Source organism: Thalassophryne amazonica, chromosome 7 (assembly GCF_902500255.1).
Source record: "Thalassophryne amazonica chromosome 7, fThaAma1.1, whole genome shotgun sequence".
NCBI classification, from domain to species: Eukaryota; Metazoa; Chordata; class Actinopteri; order Batrachoidiformes; family Batrachoididae; genus Thalassophryne; species Thalassophryne amazonica.
Genome location: NC_047109.1, coordinates 57,080,080 through 57,100,747, shown reverse-complemented (window position 1 = coordinate 57,100,747; position 20,668 = coordinate 57,080,080). Strand labels below are relative to the sequence as shown.

At 40.1% G+C, this 20,668-nt stretch overlaps 1 protein-coding gene across 1 annotated transcript in view; it reads right to left on the bottom strand.

Moving 5' to 3' along the window:
• Positions 1 to 20,668, bottom strand: part of ntrk1 (neurotrophic tyrosine kinase, receptor, type 1) — a 137,659-nt gene that overhangs the window by 14,282 nt on the left and 102,709 nt on the right. The window contains 1 exon segment of the mRNA XM_034174252.1: positions 12,785 to 12,957. Coding sequence (XP_034030143.1) covers positions 12,785 to 12,957 — 173 coding nt within the window.

The following is a 20,668-nucleotide window of genomic DNA, read 5'->3' as shown; positions in this document are numbered from 1 at the left end:
ATGTGTGGCAGGCTCGAAGATAGGAGACCCCCCCGACGAGAGAGAAGCCATACTCCACACGGCTTCCACCACCAACGGTCTGAAGAACACCGGAGCCGCCAAGTCCCGAGTCCCCAGGTGGCCTCTGTTCCCGGCTGTCAACCCTGGCACTGCTGGCAGAAAGCAAAAACAGGATGTGTGAGTGTGAGTCCGCACACTCAGTAATACACAGTCCAACACTGATGGGAGGGAGCACCTCCACCTCCAATCATACACTCAAGCAGCTCCTGTCAGTCACTTATCTGGAGGGAGTGGGAGGCGAAGACGTCGCGGTTCCCACAACACGCCACTCCGACAAAACTGTCCCACAGGAATAAACGGCTGCAAACAGAGATCAAAACGTGGATTAATCCAAATACTGCAGAGAAGGATTACCTTAGGAATGGTAGTCGATTTCTTGGCGAGGAGGTGGAGTTGCAGTCCGGCTTTTATGGTGGTGATGATGATGAACGAGTGACAGCTGGGGCAGGGGATGAATGACAGCTGTCACTTCTTCTAGGTCTGGCGCCCTCTCGTGCTTGGAGCCCGCACTCCAAGCAGGGCGCCCTCTGGTGGTGGTGGGCCAGCAGTACCTCCTCTTCAGTGGCCCACACAACACATATCGCATAAGTCAGGTCTAACCTTACCAACCCCTAGAGCAGGGGTGCCCAAGTTCGGTCCTCAAGCTCTACTTTCCTGACACTCTTAGTTGTCTCCCTGTTCCAACACACCTGAATCGAATGAAAGGTGCGTTAGCAGGCTTTTAATGAGCCTTTCATTGGATTCAGGTGTGTTGGAGCAGGGAGACAACTAAGAGTGTAAGGAAGGTAGATCTCAAGGGCTGAACTTGGGCACCTGTGCCCTATAGCGCAAGCACACAGGTAACAGTGGTAAGGAAAAACACCTTCTGTTGAGGAAGAAACCTCAAGTAGACCAGACTCAAAGGGGTGACCCTCTGCTTGGGCCATGCTACCGACACACTAGACAAACATACAGGAAATTTTGGGAGTCCATGCTGGTGTCCAGGACAGGAGGCCTGTAGAAGAAGATGCCCACCCCCACCCCTGGATGGAGCTGCACCTCAAACAGAGAGAAAAAAAAACAGTAGCAGGTGGCAGAAAGACTACAAATAAGGTATAATTTGTCCGCATTAAGCAACAGGAAAAACAGAAGAAATACTGAGGTGAAACAGATGTAATCGCTCATTTAGGAAATGCCAGAGAAAAGAAATAGTCTTTTAAAGAGGATTTAAAAGTCTCTAGGGTCAGAGATCATCTAATATTAAAGGGGAGACTATTCCAGAGCCTGGGGGCAGCCGCTGCAAAGGCTCTGTCACCTCTCGTCTTTAATCTGGTTTTCCACCAACAGTTGGTCAGAAGACTTTAAGGCTCTGGTTGGGGTGTAAGGAATAAGTAGCTCTGAAAGATACACTAGTCTGGGGCCAGATCATTGAGGGCTTTAAAAACAAAAGAAGTTTAAAATCATCCCGGTAACGGCACAGAAGCCAGTGCAAAGTAACCAAGACCGGCGTAAAGTGGTCAGACTTTTTCTTTCCCGAAAGAAGATGAGCAGCAGCGTTATGAATAAGCTGGAGGTGGTTTAGAAAGGTCTGAGCCAAGCCAGTGTACAGACAGTTACAATAATCTATAGTCTACGTGTGACAAAGGCGTGGATAACCTTCTCAAGGTCGAGCCTAGAGAAATATGGCTTCGACTTGGCTAGGAGACGAGGGTTGGAAGAAACTTGTTCTAATAACAGCACTGATCTGCTTGTCAAAATTTAAATGGTTATCAAAAATCACCCCAAGGTTCCTCACACAGGAATGACTGTTGGAACCCAGGGGACCCAAGACATCAGCACAGCAGGCTGTGGAAGTGCTTCCCCAAACAGGATAACCTCTGTCCTCGTCGAAAGATACCGCTGAGAGGAAACGTACAAAAGGAAAAGAATAGGACCTAGAATAGAGCCACGCACAGTGTGTGTGTGTGTGTGTGTGTGTGGTGTGTGTGTGTGGTGTGTGTGTGTGTGTGTGTGGTGTGTGTGGGGGTGTGTGGTGTGTGTGGTGTGTGTGTGTTTGGCCATACAAACAAAAGTGTGTGTGTTTGGGCATACAAACAAAATAGAACAAAAGCACAACACAAGGATTTAGTGCTATAACAGACTGATGCAGAAGGTGGCAGCAAAGCACCAATAAGGATGCCGGCTGCTGTTAAATGCCATAGAAGAAGAGCTCTTCTTCTTTTATGGTGGAAGAGAAAAAGCAAAAAAAAAAAAAAAAAAGAGCCACGATGCTAACTTTCTGGCTAAATGCATGCAAGAGTCCAGGCACTGAAAAGTCGGCTAGCATCACAATGTCCCATAAATATGGAAGAGCGACGAATGTGGCTAAAAAGATTGTGTGTTCTGTTGGGGCTAAGAGGCTGAGGATGAATTTATTTTATCAAGCAGGTTGCAACAGTGGGACCTCCAGAACTTTCCACACATGGACACGGAGCTTAAACACCAGGACAAACACTGTGGAGCCTAAGAGTGCACGTTATGATGATCAAGTGCAGAGCATCTTGTCAGAATTTGACAGGCGCTTTACTGACTTTGCTTCCATTGAGCCCGTTGTCAGTTTTCTGTTTTACATTTTGGTGAAAATATAGATTCCCCAAAATTTCTGATTTCAGCAAGAACAAGAAGTGGACTGTATAACGTCCAAAGTGGCATCACTCTTCAACCTGGATAGCTGTGCTATTGAGAATGAGATCCTCATACTGAAAAGTGACACTGAGCTCAAATCCAGAGCAACACCTGACATGAATGTCAAATTCTAATACAGAGAGTGTCTGAGTGCCTGCTTATAGCTGCACTCAGCTACTACTGTCCGGACTATGAGAGACCAGCTTCCTCCTTTCAGTGCCAGAAGTCCCACTAAGGTAGGGAACAACTTTTCCAACTTGAGGCCACTCCTAGGCCTACTTGTGCTTATTCTTTACACCATGCACATTTACTTCAGTAATGCATTATTATTGTTAAAACTTTATCTTTGTGGCAGAAAATTGTGTTATTATATTGGTGCACAATAAATTATGGTTACGCTATGGCATTTGATATGGCTTGCTCGATCTTGATACACTGTTAACTTTAAAAGTAGATCTCTGTTCAAAAAAGATTGGGCACCCCTAACTTATGCTATGATTTGCTGCTACATAAATAAATGACACTGGATCCATATTGGTACAAAAAAAGTTTTACATATATTTACAAAGTGAACACACTTTAAAGCAGAATGTCTGGAAAGTTCTGAGCTTGTGAGAGAACACCAGGAGAATGGACCCTTGCCTTCATTCTTTCTTCCCTTCCTTATTACTCCTTCCTACAATGTATCGTTTTCTCTCCTTTTCCAAAACCTTTTATTCACGTACAACGTTTAAGAGCTCAACTCTCAGTATTTCTTCATCAATAAAGAACAGTAGCAACTTTTTAAGTAATGCAATTCAGCTTGGCAGTAATAACACACATTTTTGTCTGGAAGACTTTTTCGCACACATCTTCAGCAGAGCCAGTGCATTCTGCATATTTTCTTCTAGTATGAATAAAACCCTGTAATCATTTGAAATTCGCTGTGCTTACTTTGTAAGGACATTATTTAAATACTTTGCTGCCTCAGTGTAAAACAAATTTGCACTGGAAAAGGAACTATGCACAGATGACATTAATAGATTCTAAGTTGCATTCATTTTTCTTTTAGGGTTAGGGTTTGATGAGTGTTACATTCTCTTACACAAGGAAAAAGGAAAAAGTATTCAGTCAGTACAAATCACTTGTGATATTAACATGAGTTTAAGTGAGTTGCAAGTGCTGTGACCTTCATGCAGACATGATCTGCATATGCAGTGTACAGAGGAAAGACCGCAGAATCCCCAATATTTGCCTAAAGTCTCATGAATCTTGCATGAATTGTGGCTGTATGGGTACATGAGGCCTTCATGAAGTTAATCTGAAACACTAAAGTTTGACATTAACTCATATATATATATATATATATATATATATATATATATATATATATATATATATATATATGTGTGTGTGTGTGTGTACGAGGTCTGTTAGAAAAGTATCCGACCTTTTTATTTTTTTCAAAAACCATATGGATTTGAATCACGTGTGATTGCATCAGACAAGCTTGAACCTTGGTGCGCATGCCTGAGTTTTTTCATGCCTGTCGGTTGCATCATTCGCCTGTGAGCAGACTTTGTGTGAGCACTGGTCCACCCTCTCGTCGTTTTTTATTGCGAATAAATGTCTGAATGATTTGGAGCTTTGCTGCATCAATTTTTTTCCAGAAACTATGAGAGACCTCCAGGTGGACACCGTTCGGAAAATTAATATGGCTTTCAGGGACGATTTTATGGGGATTATACAGATTAAGGAGTGTTACTACCGCTTTAAGGACGGCCCACAACTGCTGAGAGCGTGGCGCGCTCCCAGTGCCGATTGACATGCTCAGACCCCACTGAAACAACCAGATCATTTCCAACGTGAAGGCTTTGTTGATCCGGGACTTCATCTGACTTTCACAAAAAGGCAGAAGTTGTGGACATCAGCACTTTTTCGGCACATTCCACTGTTACAGGAGATTTTTTCATGGAAAGAAAAGCGGAGGGACGCACCACAGAGCCGTTCATTACGCGGCACAAAACCACCTCGGTGTTGGTCTCACAGGACAGCTTTCAGGTGGATTTCAGATGGATTCCGGTTGCTTTTCAGTCGTGTGATTATCCGATTGTGATTGTGCATGAACTGGACATGCCCCAACATGTCCCGGAAGGCTTCATCACGGGGTTGCTTTGCGCCATGCGGCTCCACCGCGACGCGCGGAATTCCGCTCCTCTTTCCATGACAAAAACTCCTGTAACAGTGGAATGTGCTGTTCATTTCTAAACTGGACGCTGTCTTGATCCAGTATGTCGTCTGACTAGCACAGGAATTGTGAAAAGACGTGGACATCAGCACTTTTTCGGCACATTCCACTATTACAGGAGTTTTTTCATGGAAAGAAAAGTGGAGGGACGCGCCACGGAGCCATTCATTACGCGGCACAAAACCACCTCCGTGTTGGTCTCACAGGACGGCTTTCAGGTGGATTTCAGATGGATTCCGGTTGCTTTTCAGTCGTGTGATTATCCGATTGTGATTGTGCATGAGCTGGACATGCCTCAACATGTCCCGGAAGGCTTCATCACGGCGTTGCTTTGCGCCATGCGGCTCCACCACGACGCGCAGAATTCCGCTCCTCTTTCCATGACAAAAACTCCTGTAACAGTGGAATGTGCCGTTCATTTCTAAACTGGACGCTGTCTTGATCTGGTATGTCGTCTGACTAGCACAGGAATTGTGAAAAGATGTGGACATCAGCACTTTTTCAGCACATTAAGACAGATGTACGGAGGAGTTCCACGCGTTGCGGTGGAGCCAAATTTCTGAAATTAAAGTTCCCTCACATTGCAAGTTGTTTGCTTCATCCGATTCTCCCTAAGTAACCACTGATTTGACACAGTCTTTTGAAAGGTATCCGAGGATACTCAGGTGAGATCTAGTAATAAAGACAACAAGTTGTCATCTTACATCACTAGTCTAGGTCTAGAGGTCTACTTCCCATGCAAACCTTGCAATCTATAGAAACAAACCTGATGGCAGAATGTGTGTGTCTGTATGGAAACTCTGATTCCTGTGAACAAATATTTTGGAGAAAATTGTACTTGGTGAATTGCAGCTAGATAGGAGAAAATGTGTGAGTGACATCATAACACATAATGATGTCTGAGTCATAAGTCATTTAATTTCACTTAATAATGCATGTCACATACAGTAGTGTTCGGAATAATAGTAGTGCTATGTGACTAAAAAGATTAATCAAGATTTTGAGTATATTTCTTATTGTTACATGGGAAAAAAGTAGAAAAGGGGGTGTTCACAATAATAGCAGTGTGGCATTCAGTCAGTGAGTTCGTATGTTTTGTGGAACAAACAGGTGTGAATCAGGTGTCCACTATTTAAGGATGAAGCCAGCACCTGTTGAACATGCTTTTCTCTTTGAAAGCCTGAGGAAAATGGGACGTTCAAGACATTGTTCAGAAGAAGAGCATAGTTTGACTAAAAAGTTGATTGGAGAGGGGAAAACTAATACGCAGGTGCAAAAAATTATAGGCTGTTCATCTACAATGATCTCCAATGCTTTAAAATGGACAAAAAAAACCAGAGACGCGTGGAAGAAAATGGAAAACAATCATCAAAATGGACAGAAGAATAACCAGAATGGCAAAGGCTCACCCATTGATCAGCTCCAGGATGATCAAAGACAGTCTGGAGTTACCTGTAAGTGCTGTGACAGTTAGAAGACGCCTGTGTGAAGCTAATTTATTTGCAAGAATCCCCCGCAAAGTCCCTCTGTTAAATAAAAGACGTGCAGAAGAGGTTACAATTTGCCAAAGACACATCAACTGCCTAAGAGAAATGGAAGGAATATTTTGTGGACTGATGAGAGTAAAATTGTTCTTTTGGTCCAAGGGCCGCAGACAGTTTGTGAGATGACCCCCAAACTCTGAATTCAAGCCACAGTTCACAGTGAAGACAGTGAAGCATGGTGGTGCAAGCATCATGATATGGGCATGTTCTCCTACTATGGTGTTGGCCCCATATATCGCATACCAGGTATCATGGGTCGTTTGGATATGTCAAAATACTTGAAGAGGTCATGTTGCCTTATGCTAAAGAGGACATGCCCTTGAAATGGGTGTTTCAACAAGACAATGACCCCAAGCACACTAGTAAACGAGCAAAATCTTGGTTCCAAACCAACAAAATTAATGCCTCGCAGATGTGAAGAAATCATGAAAAACTGTGGTTACACAACTAAATACTAGTTTAGTGATTCACAGGATTGCTAAAAAAGCAGTTTGAACATAATAGTTTTGAGTTTGTAGCGTCAACAGCAGATGCTACTATGATTGTGAACACCCCCTTTTCTACTTTTTTTTTACTAATAGCCCAATTTCATAGCCTTAAGAGTGTGCATATCATAAATGCTTGGTCTTGTTGGATTTGTGAGAATCTACTGAATCTACTGGTACCTTGTTTCCCATGTAACAATAAGAAATATACTCAAAACCTGGATTAATCTTTTTAGTCACATAGCACTATTATTCTGAACACTACTGTATACATTTATTTTATCATAGAAAAAGGTGGTTTTGGTTGTGACAGTGAGCCACATAAAGACCTTTTCAAATGTAGAATATATTCTCACCACAGCTGTTGGACTGTACATAAAATAGATGGTGGAAATAACTGCATTATCACTGTCATTGGGACAAGGTTGAAAAGCAATCAATCTGATTGTGCGAACCATGAAAACGAGCCATTGGGCAGGCGTGCAAGATGCTGCTGCGATGGTTTGTGCACACGGGAACACAGTGTGAGGAGCTGCGTGATGTGTAACCACATTGCGCATCTGCTGTGAAAAAAAAATTACATGCCACCCACGGGATTCAAACCTGCACTTTCCAAAGGCTCTGACTGCAGGCGAGAAACTTTACCACTGAGCTACCATCGTTGTCCTGTAAAAGGTGTGGGAAAATGCCTGATATCAAGAAGGACATGGATGTATTTAAGAAAAAATAAAGCCACACACCATATAAAAACACTGCATTTTATTGAATCCCTCTTATCAAGCAGACAATGCAAGTATGATCCATCTGTTCCTCTGTAGATGACCCATGGTCACAGATGTGTGGACAGACACACCCCCTGTCAGTTCAGCGCACACACCAATGTGTCACTGTGTCTACTTGCAAAGCCACACTCGTGGGAGCACCTAGACAGATTTCACATCCACATCGACAGTGATCATCTGCTGACTGTTGTCGTGTTAACAGTGTGAATGGCCACACATTTTCTAAGTACCATGCAAGAGGTGTTAGATGTTCGTACGTGCCACCTGGAATTTGGCCAACACCTGCCGTGGGAGGGTTTGTTGGGCAGTCACAGCGCACACGCTGTCTTTCAGCAGCTGGCGTGCGCAAATAGTTGTTGCAACATGTGTACGAGGCGTTGGAAGCAGCTCTGATTATACACGTATTGCATACGATTCCTGCTTCATGCGTACTTCATGTGCAATTCGACCAAATTCGCACTATGTATGAAGGTGCCCTTAAAAAGGTCACCACAAGAACCAGCATGAAACTTTCCAAATAACGCAATAACTAGAGTTATTTATCATTACAGTTGTCCCAGAATCCTTTGCACTGCTTTGATGTAATCGTGCTGCTATCTTATCTCCCCTAATAAAATCTGAGCAGCAAAACTAACGTGGGCCCCTTTTTTAGAAGAAGAAAAAGATCTGTATTTGTTTCATGCCAGTATAGCAGGCAGCACCTTGTTCAAATGTTGGCAATAATCCAGTCACATCCACCTCTAATTGTATATTTGGGTGATTCTTAGACTACGGGCACTTATTACGTCCTTTGATCATATTGTATGAAAAACAGAAAAAAAAGGGGAAATTTCACACTTTTATAGTTATCTTTACAATGAAAGTGTGTTAAGAAATTTGTTCTAGTAGTCTATGATGACTTTTTCACCTTTTTTCAGCATCATTATATGCAAATATTGCCGTTTTGTGCTTGTCCCACACCCAGACTTTGATCCTCATTGAATAAAAAACGAATGGTAAAGAAACGTTTTTTCTAATGTTTTAAAATATCTCTGAATAAAATATCAGTAAAATAATCAAAACATAATTGGGGTATTCAATGTCATACAACTGTTGTGATTTTTTTAAAACAAAATGTAGTTTGTCCCACACTATTGCCGTAATTTCCACCACAACACTGTAATGTCCCTTTAAACAGTTTGTATGAAAGATTGTTTGGGTAGTTTCTATGGAGATAAACAGTGACATCAGAGCACATGTATATAGCGCCAAATCACAACAAACAGTTGCCGCAAGGCGTTTTATATTGTAAGGCAATGGTGTGGTGGAAATTACATTTACAAGGCCAATAGTGCCCGTAGTTAAAGAATCACCCATTTACTTTTCAGCAGCTGTGGTGCACTCATGAAATATTAAACGTGTGGTTTGATGTCAGATTCTGAGTAGTCGCTTATAATATATTTAACAATTTAGCAGTCCCTCTGGAATAATTATGGCTCACTGTCGCATCTAACAGTGCCAGTTTTTTAATGTACGTTAAAGTACATGTACATGTGACGTGTTATTAAGTGGAATTTTATGTACTCACTAATTATATGTTTCATAAAGCCACTCACATTTTAATCCAAAATGCAAGAGTTACAATTTGCATATTCAAACATTTTGCCATCTAGCTTGTTTTATAATCACAACGTATGCATTAAAATTCTCATGCACATCATTTAGGTCCCGTTGTATCAATCAATCAGTCAATTTTTTTATATAGCGCCAAATCACAACAAACAGTTGCCCAAGGCGCTTTATATTGTAAGGCAAGGCCATACAATAATTATGTAAAACCCCAACGGTCAAAACAACCCCCTGTGAGCAAGCACTTGGCTACAGTGGGAAGGAAAAACTCCCTTTTAACAGGAAGAAACCTCCAGCAGAACCAGGCTCAGGGAGGGGCAGTCTTCTGCTGGGACTGGTTGGGGCTGAGGGAGAGAACCAGGAAAAGACATGCTGTGGAGGGGAGCAGAGATCGATCACTAATGATTAATGCAGAGTGGTGCATACAGAGCAAAAAGAGAAAGAAACAGTGCATCATGGGAACCCCCCAGCAGTCTACGTCTATAGCAGCATAACTAAGGGATGATTCAGGGTCACCTGATCCAGCCCTAACTATAAGCTTTAGCAAAAAGGAAAGTTTAAGCCTAATCTTAAAAGTAGAGAGGGTGTCTGTCTCCCTGATCTGAATTGGGAGCTGGTTCCCACTGGAGAGGAGCCTGAAAGCTGAAGGCTCTGCCTCCCATTCTACTCTTACAAACCCTAGGAACTACAAGTAAGCCTGCAGTCTGAGAGCGAAGCGCTCTATTGGGGTGATATGGTACTACGAGGTCCCTAAGATAAGATGGGACCTGATTATTCAAAACCTTATAAGTAAGAAGAAGAATTTTAAATTCTATTCTAGAATTAACAGGAAGCCAATGAAGAGAGGCCAATATGGGTGAGATATGCTCTCTCCTTCTAGTCCCCGTCAGTACTCTAGCTGCAGCATTTTGAATTAACTGAAGGCTTTTTAGGGAACTTTTAGGACAACCTGATAATAATGAATTACAATAGTCCAGCTAGAGGAAATAAATGCATGAATTAGTTTTTCAGCATCACTCTGAGACAAGACCTTTCTGATTTTAGAGATATTGCGTAAATGCAAAAAAGCAGTCCTACATATTTGTTTAATATGCGCTTTGAATGACATATCCTGATCAAAATGACTCCAAGATTTCTCACAGTATTACTAGAGGTCAGGGTAATGCCATCCACAGTAAGGATCTGGTTAGACACCATGTTTCTAAGATTTGTGGGGCCAAGTACAATAACTTCAGTTTTATCTGAGTTTAAAAGCAGGAAATTAGAGGTCATCCATGTCTTTATGTCTGTAAGACAATCCTGCAGTTTAGCTAATTGGGTGTGTGTCCTCTGGCTTCATGGATAGATAAAGCTGGGTATCATCTGCGTAACAATGAAAATTAAGCAATACCGTCTAATAATACTGCCTAAGGGAAGCATGTATAAAGTTGAATAAAATTGGTCCTAGCACAGAACCTTGTGGAACTCCATAATTAACTTAGTCTGTGAAGAAGATTCCCCATTTACATGAACAAATTGTAATCTATTAGACAAATATGATTCAAACCACCGCAGCGCAGTGCCTTTAATACCTATGGCATGCTCTAATCTCTGTAGATAAAATTTTATGGTCAACAGTATCAAAAGCAGCACTGAGGTCTAAAAAGAAAGAAAGAGTCTAACCAAATACCGGCATCACTGAAAGCAGCCAAGATAACGATACGTCTTGGGATGGTTATGAGTAATTTTTTCTCTAATAGTTAAAATTTTGTTAGCAAAGAAAGTCATGAAGTCATTACTAGTTAAAGTTAATGGAATACTCAGCTCAATAGAGCTCTGACTCTTGTCAGCCTGGCTACAGTGCTGAAAAGAAACCTGGGGTTGTCTTATTTTCTTCAATTAGTGATGAGTAGAAAGATGTCCTAGCTTTACGGAGGGCTTTTTTTATAGAGCAACAGACTCTTTTTCCAGGCTAAGTGAAGATCTTCTAAGTTAGTGAGACGCCATTTCCTCTCCAACTTATGGGTTATCTGCTTTAAGCTACGAGTTTGTGAGTTATACCACGGAGTCAGGCACTTCTGATTTAAAGCTCTCTTTTTTAGAGGAGCTACAGCATCCAAAGTTGTCTTCAATGAGGATGTAAAATTATTGACGAGATACTCTATCTCACTTACAGAGTTTAGGTAGCTACTCTGCACTGTGTTGGTATATGGCATTAGAGAACATAAAGAAGGAATCATATCCTTAAACCTAGTTACAGCGCTTTCTGAAAGACTTCTAGTGTAATGAAACGTATTCCCCACTGCTGGGTAGTCCATCAGAGTAAATGTAAATGTTATTAAGAAATGATCAGACAGAAGGGAGTTTTCAGGGAATACTGTTAAGTCTTCTATTTCCATACCATAAGTCAGAACAAGATCTAAGATATGATTAAAGTGGTGGGTGGACTCATTACTTTTTGAGCAAGCCAGTAGAGTCTAAGAATAGATTAAATGCAGTGTTGAGGCTGTCATTCTCAGCATCTGTGTGGATTGTTAAAATTGCCCACTATAATTATCTTATCTGAGCTACAGCACTAAGTCAGACAAAAGGTCTGAAAATTCACAGAGAAACTCACAGTAACGACCAGGTGGACGATAGATATAACAAATAAAACTGTTTTTTGGGACTTCCAATTTGGATGGACAAGACTAAGAGTCAGCTTTCAAATGAATTAAAGCTATGTCTGGGTTTTGATTAATTAATAAGCCTGGAATGGAAGATTGCTGCTAATCCTCCGCCCCGGCCCGTGCTACGAGCATTCTGACAGTTAGTGTGACTCAGGGGTGTTGACTCATTTAAACTAACATATTCATCCTGCTGTAACCAGGTTCTGTAAGGCAGAATAATCAATATGTTGATCAATTATTATATAATTTACCAACAGGGACTTAGAAGAGAGAGACCTAATGTTTAATAGACCACATTTAACTGTTTTAGTCTGTGGTGCAGTTGAAGGTGCTATATTATTTTTTCTTTTTGAATTTTTATGCTTAATAGATTTTTGCTGGTTATTGGTGGTCTGGGAGCAGGCACCGTCTCTACGGGGATGGGGTAATGAGGGGATGGCAGGGGGAGAGAAGCTGCAGAAAGGTGTGTAAGACTACAACTCTGCTTCCTGGTCCCAACCCTGGATAGTCACGGTTTGGAGGATTTAAGAAAATTGGATGCATTGTATGCATGCACAAAAGTTAGAAATGAGGAAAAATGGACTCTAAAGATGTGGACCTTCATCCTTCTGCAAGGGAACCAGCACTGCCATAGCTACACATCTCTGCAGCATGCTCATGACTCCATAATCTCTTCCTAGACATTCTTGACCCCCTGAGGTTTACCTCCAGGACATGTGGATGCCACTGATGAAGTTCTACTGATTGTGGCCTCTATTAAAGAAACACAAGAGGATCTCTGACATACCGAAGAAAGCGGTTGAGGTCTCCGTGCCTCATTATTCAAACACCCATGGCCAGAGGCTCTCCGTCTGTGCACACGCCGTAGAATCGTACAATATGCTGGGCTGTAGTACTGTCAGCAGCTCCGCCTCCCTCTGGAAGTTCCTGTCGGGTTGACTCATTGGCGTCCTTAAGAGTCCTGCGCAACACAAAGGTGGTGACTTTACGTTAACACTTTGTAACACTTAAATTAAATTAAAAAGCAATAAATTTCAGGAATGCAAAGTCAATAATTATGATTGAACATTAAAAGGTAAATATTATATCAAGACAGTGGGATCTAGATCCTGTTTGTCTCACTGGGACCAGCATTCTTGTTGCTTCCCTACTTATGTGTGATGACGTTGGCGCATGAAAGCATTTGTCTGATTAATATGATGATCAGTCTGAGCAGCACAACATCATTGTATTTTTTATTCTCAGTGGGTTTTTTATTAATATGCTGCAACTTGAGCTGTTTCTACCAAGCTCTCTCTGAAACCGCAATTTCACTATATGGAATATTTAAGTGCATGTACAGAGTTGTAAATAACTCCAATCCTATCTGGGAGTACGTCTACTCCAATGACTTCATTGCTTTCTTTAGATAGACAGACAGACAGACAGACAGACAGACAGACAGACAGACAGACAGACAGATAGATAGATAGATAGATAGATAGATAGATAGATAGATAGATAGATAGATAGATAGATAGATAGATAGATAGATAGATAGATAGATAGATAGATAGATAGATAGATAGATAGATAGATAGATAGATAGATAGATAGATAGATAGATAGATAGATAGATAGATAGATAGATACATACATACATACATACATACATACATACATACATACATACATACATACATACATACTTTATTGATCCCAGAGGGAAATTAAATTTTGTTGTTTGTCTATAACTGACCCGTCCTGCTCTTCACGTAGATGGCACTGTACATGTTTGTATCATCAAAGTTATGCATCCTCCACTGTGGTGACCTCAAACAATCAGGGTAAAGCAAAAAATACAAATCTCAAGGCAGAATTCTGCAAATTCAACACAAAGACAACTACTCATTAATCGAAGTTGGTCTTGAGCACATTGTTCAGTCATGTTTTCAAAGAGCTTTTGTTACACAGGACTACTCAGGAATGAATCCACCACCTTTCCACTTTCAGAACATTTCACCATCTGCAACACTCCATCCCAATGCACTCTCTGCTTTTTCTCATAAATGTGTAGCATGTTGCCCGTGGGGATCCACGGGTTTATAGATTGTGTAGTTTTTACAGTGGGGCAAAAAAGTATTTAGTCAGTCCCTGATTGTGCAAGTTCTCAAAAATGAGAGAAAAAAAAAACAGGAAATCACATTGTAGGATTTTTAAAGAATTTATTTGTAAATTATGGTGGAAAATAAGTATTTGATCAATAACAAAAATTCAACTCAATACTTTGTAACATAATCTTTGTTGGCAATGACAGAGATCAAATGTTTCCTGTAAGTCTTCACCAGGTTTGCACACACTGTAACTGGTATTTTGGCCCATTCCTCCCTGCAGATCTCCTCTAGAGCAGTGCTGTTTTGGGGCTGTCGCTGGGCAACATGGACTTTCAACTCCCTCCACAAATTTTCTATGGGGTTGAGGTCTGGAGACTGGCTTGGTCAGGATTTGAGTCCCTCTCTGCGTAGTGTGTAGCCTTTGTTACTTTGGTCCCAGCTCTCTGCAGGTCATTCATCAGGTCCCTTCGTGTAATTCTGGGATTTTTGCTCACCGTTCTCATGATCATTTTGACCTCACGGATGACATCTTGCGTGGAGCCCCAGATCGAGGGAGATTATCAATGGTCTTGTATGTCTTCTATTTTCTTTAATTGCTCCCACAGTTGATGTATTCACACCAACCTGCTTGACTATTGTAGATTCACTCTTCCCAGCCTGGTGCACATCTACAATTTTCATCCTGGTGTCCCTCGACGGCTCTTTGGTCTTGGCCATGGTTGAGTTTGGAGTCTGACTGCTTGAGGCTGTGGACAAGTGTCTTTATACAGATAACGAGTTCCACAGATGCCATTAATACAGGTACAGGTGGAGGACAGAAGAACTTCTTAAGAAGTTGTTACAGGTCTGTGAGAGCCAGAAATCTTGCTTGTTTGTGGGTGACCAAATACTATTTTCACCATAATTTACAAATAAATTGTTTTAAATATCCTATAGTGTGATTTCTGGATTTTCTTTCTCATTTTGTCTCTCATAATTGCACTGTACCAATGTTGAAAATTACAGACCTCTCATATTTCTACGTAGGAGAACTTGCACAATCAGGGCTGACTAAATATTTTTGGCCCCGTGACATTTTTCAAGGGTGGTAATAAATTATGCAAAGTTTCTAGAATGAGTATGAATGGTGTGTGAGTCCAGAATGTTTTTGTAACCTTAGACCTCAACAGTTTTTAGAAGAACTCAACCCTTTTATTTCCTGTTTATTACGTATTTTTTAATGTGTACTGTCTGAATGTGTTTATAAATGTTTACATTCTTATCATATACATACTGTTATTATTTTTTATCATCATCGTCAGTATTATTATCAGTATAATTATTATTATTATTTTATTTTATTCTTACTTCTACTTTGTCATTTGATTTTTAAATGAACCACATTGGAAATAAGTATTTTGACTATTTGCAGAGGTGGGACGAAGTCACTGTCAAGTCGTGAATTGGCAAGTCTCAAGTCAGCTTGCAAACAATTAGTGGTCATTATGACTTGAGACTTGTGACTTGCCAATTCATGACTTGAGAGTGACTTGCTGGTGACTTCATCCCACCTCTATCTTGTGTCATTCATGTATTTTTATTAATGTATTTACAGTGTTGCCACAGTTACTTTGAAAAAGTAATCCAATTACTGATTACTGATTACTCCTTGAAAAAATAACTTAGTTACTTTACTGATTACTCAATTGGAAAAGTAACTAAGTTAGATTACTAGTTACTTTTTTAGTTACTTTCCCCAGCTGCCAACAACAACCCTCTGCCATCTCAACATGACAATGATACTTGTTTTGCCAAAACTCACTTTATAGTCACCCTTTCTTGACTTCAATGAAAATAAATACTTGTTTTATAAAAAGTAAAATAAAGACCTCATTCTTGACCTCATATTTAACTGTTGACAGCACTGTAACCATAAAACTTGCAATTTCTAACCAATATTGTTTATAAATGTAACTATTAAATTCTTTCTAATATTTTTCTAACATTTAAATTCTCTCTAAACATTTTACTTGTCGAAATTATTATTATTTTAAGTAGTATTAGTAGTTGTAGTAAAAAAACAGCTTCAAAACTGGACCTTTAATCTAAGGGTGTTGTGGGGGGGGGGGGGGGGCACATCCCTGCCCCACGCCTCCATTCCATCTGGATTCGCCCCTGCTTTGGTGTTTGAGCACAAAGAATGGATAACATTTATTTACACCGGAACATGACCAGATTTACAGGTAAGAAAGTTTTATTGTGTTTTCACATCATGTGGTCCTCAGAAAGAGACTTTAGGTGCATTTGAGTGGAAAATAGTGTTAGTTGTTGACGCGTCGCGGAGGATCAGCTGTTTTTAGCAGCAGATACAGAGCGGCTCTGAGAAAAAAAGCATAAAAATGTCTTTGTAAAGCTCAGTGCAGGTGTGCTGTTGTCACCGCGCTGAGGACGAGTCGTAGCTGCTGCAAAAAACCACGGATGAAAAGCTCACAGCTCGCTTAAAGTGGGCAGTTCACTCGAACCCCGACCTCCTGCCCACGGACCAAGTTTAATGCTGCTATCGACCCACAATGCAAAAATAATAGTAACGTACAGTGACTTGGGAGATAACTTTAATCTGATTACTGATTGGAAAGATTAACGCGTTAGATTACTCGTTACTAAAAAAAAGTGGTCAATTAGAGTAACGGCGTTACTTATATTATGTACTTACATTGAATTTACTAACTAAAATCACACATGCACCCACTCACACTTTTAATATGAAGATGATTTACCACCCCCTTCTGGAATGGTGTGTTAGTCCAAAATGTAATTAGCAAGTAGTTTCTCCAAAAATATTAGTCCTATCAACATTACATTTTCACAGCGTTGATCCTTGACCCACTGAGATTCAGATTAAATATTTATCACATCTACTTTGCTGTGACATATTACTTCATGAAAAAGTTAATACTGTCACTCTCCTGTGTGGGTGGTAAAATTTTGCAGTTTTATTTCAGAAGATGTGGCAACAGAAACAGTTCACCTGTGGTAATACAGGGAGGCACTTATTGCCTTAATCAAATTAAAAAATAAAAATAAAAGTCAGTAAAAGACATAAAACATAAATAATGCATGGCCTGTGGTCTTATAGTTTTTCAAAATGTGGTGGTGATGGACACGTAATGATCCTGACATTTACTTTGTCTTCTATTTCTGTAACTGCAGACTGTATGAAACCAACATATTTCATGTTCGTGAGATCAGCTTATTTTATTTATTTTTGTTAATATATATCCATTCCTACATTTGAGGCCTGCAGCATTTTCTAAGAAAAAAAGTTTGGGACAGGGCAGTTTATTGTTAATGGAAGAATTAGTTAATAATATTTACAGCCACTTTCTTGAGAAATGTCAGAGGATGAATACATGAACATTTCCAACTCAATGAATATTTCTTAGACTTTATTTACATCAATCATTCAGAAATACAAACATTGTGGTACTTTATGGTAAATCTGTGTCAGGTAGGCAGTTCTCAAAAACTAATGTCCATGCTGCAAGAAGACAAGTGAGGGAAGCCACCAAAGACACAACTTTGGGAAGAATGTTTGGCTTCTGTGGGTGTGAGTGGAGAAACTGGGAGAATAAACATTTTTATTTTATCTTCATTTTACATACAGTCCCTACTTTTTTTTATTTGTGGTTGTTTCTGTTCCATTTCTGAAATTAAATAACTGCTATGAGGAAAAGTGTTAACATTTTATTGTTTTATTTTTTAACTTTTTAGTAGAACAAATACAAAAACCAAACTCTTATAAGAAGGAAAAATACACAAACGTGCAGGAAAAACTGAACACTGCAGATTGATTTGACCTCGTGATTTTTGAAAATAATAAGCGGTAACTTAAACGCAGTAAATGAAACGCAGAGCTGCAGCCTAATATTTTGAAAAATAAAAATCAGCAGCTTGTATTTTTATTCTGACTAGAGTTCATTTCCTCTTTTTTTCTCCTCCTCAGTCATGTTTTGTGCTTGAACATTAAACAACTACATTAAGTCATCTAAAATAAGTATCTTTGTAAAATAACAGCCTGTTAAAGTTCAGAGTTCTCAGCTGCTTTATGTGATTTCTGCTTCTGAACATCACTGCAGAGTTTCTCCACATCAGGTTTTTTAATCACACGTGTGTGTGATTTTTATTCTGTTCATTCATATATTCGCATTTTTTAAGGAATTTTGACCAATTTATTTCATCTCATAATTTCAGTATAACTATCACTGACACGTGCACACGGTGTGAACAGGACGTACCGTCAGAACAGTCCAGAGAGAAATAAAGACAGCGCCACAGTTTAGTTTGTGTTGTTTTTCACTCTGTGCTCAGTGCACCCCTCCCCCGGCCCCCCCTTCCCCCCCCCCCCCTCCCTCTCACCCAGCTGACTCGCGCGCGCACACACGTGGTTGCACAGTCTTAATTTTAGACAGCATTAAGCAAAGCTGCCCGCTGTTTTTTCGGCGTGTTTTTCAAAAATTGACCACTCAAATGACAGCAGGACTTCTCGCTGCCTAAAACCTTGGTTCCCGCTCCCATCTGCTCCCGTGAATTTTTAATCCCGTATCGTCCCAATCACGTGATAAATAGCAAAATTGACTCCCATCCCATGGGATTCCCGAAAAAATGTCAGCCTCTACTATGAACACACACTCCATACAGTGGTCTCACGCACACATTGATATCATGTTTTCCGATTGTCCGCTGCGTGGAGAATGGCGGGAAAAACCGAAGATCAGGTCAGGTATTTTGGTTCCGAGCGATGAAAATAAAGAATTTGAACGTTTTAAACCAAAAAAATTGCCCCTTGTCCGGTCGGACAACGATTAGAGCATATTGCTTGTCCGATCACATTTTACACTTGTCCCGGACAATCGGACAAGCGTTAATGTTGATGCCTGCCTTCAAGTCTTCCTTTCTTTTTCTGTTCACTTCCATTTCTGCCTTTCCCTCAGTACTTTCATTTTCATCACAGCTTTACCAATATAGTCATCATGTCTTGAGGGCTCTACTGGAAAGAGTGTACAAGCTTAAATGCCTCCCATGTAAAAAAAAAAAGAAAGAAAAAAAAAGGTAAAAATATGTAAACACCTTTACAGATGAACCTGTAAATTGTAGATTATAAAACTGCTGTAATTTACAAAAAAGTTACAATTTAAACCAATAAATCCAACAGCATTTTTCTGCTAAATTAACATGATCATGGTGTTTTTAAACATCTTAATTCTTCAGAATATAGATGCAGTCGTTACTTATTGTCCACTGAAACTCATTTATGCCACTCTACCACTGGGGGTTTGGTATAGGATACACATGTTGACCTGGTTTTCCCCCTCATAGCTGTATAAGATGAATGAACCTGAAGCAGCCTTGAACCTGGGATGCTTGTCTGGGGAGATAGACACACTTACTGTTTGCACCACACTGCTATCACACAATAGGCACTACTCTGAAAATAGAATGAATTGTATATCATTGACATTTTTTAAACTGTATTTTTGCAAAGTATGTTAATATGTGAAGTTCTGAACAAATCATGCCTGTTTGAAATTGAGTAGGCTATGCATTAATAGGATTCTGCAGTGCATTATATTTACAGGCTAGTTAACATGATGTGTTTTTAATTATGTATTTGAATTTTTTAATGTTTATTTATTTATTTATTTTTTTTTATGTTGAACTGTTCTATGTGAGGGCAGCGCGGTGGATTAGTGGTTAGCACTGTTGCCTCACAGCGAGAAGGTTGTGGGTTTAATTCCCGCCTGTGGCCTTTCAGTGTGGAGTTTGTATGTTCTCCTCGTGTTTGTGTGGGTTTCCTCCAGGTGCTCCAGTTTCCTCCTACGTCCAAAAACATGCAGGTTAGGTGGACTGGAATCTTTAAATTGTCCGTAGGTGTGCGTGTGACTGTTTGTTTGTCTATATGTGGCCCTGTGACAGACTGGCGTGGTGTCCAGGGTCTACCTTGCCTCGCTCTCAATGACTGCTGGGATGGGCTCCAGCCCCTCGTGACCCTTAATTGGACTAAGCGGTTGAAGATGTGTGTGTGTGTGTTCTGTGTGAGGCGCCTTGAGACGTCTTTTGTTGTGATTTGGTGCTTTATAAGATGATTAAATTGAATTAAATTGAAATTGATGATGTGACAGAATGGTGGTGTCCTTGCTTCCCGGACAGATAATCCCTCATTCAAAGGTGCCTATACCCCATTCCACCTGTATTATTATTATTATTATTATTATTGCAAGTCACAGCTATTTATTTCCTGTAAAATCTAAGTATTTTCTGTGAAGGTATTTACAGATTTTTACTGTATTTTTTTTACAACATTATACTGGCAACCACAGCTGCCTTTTTTATTTTTTGTAAAAACAACAGAATCTTCAGATTTTTCTTTCTTTTTTATAGTGTAGAGTCAAAAGATGATACTGAAGAATGTGGTGTGCAAATAACCTAAAGAGAAGGGAACGAATAAATCCCACTTTTCACAAAACCTCACATATTTTGTTTTCTTCTTGTGAGTCTTCAATACGCTACCAAAGTTCTGCTTTTTTCTAGCATCTTATCCA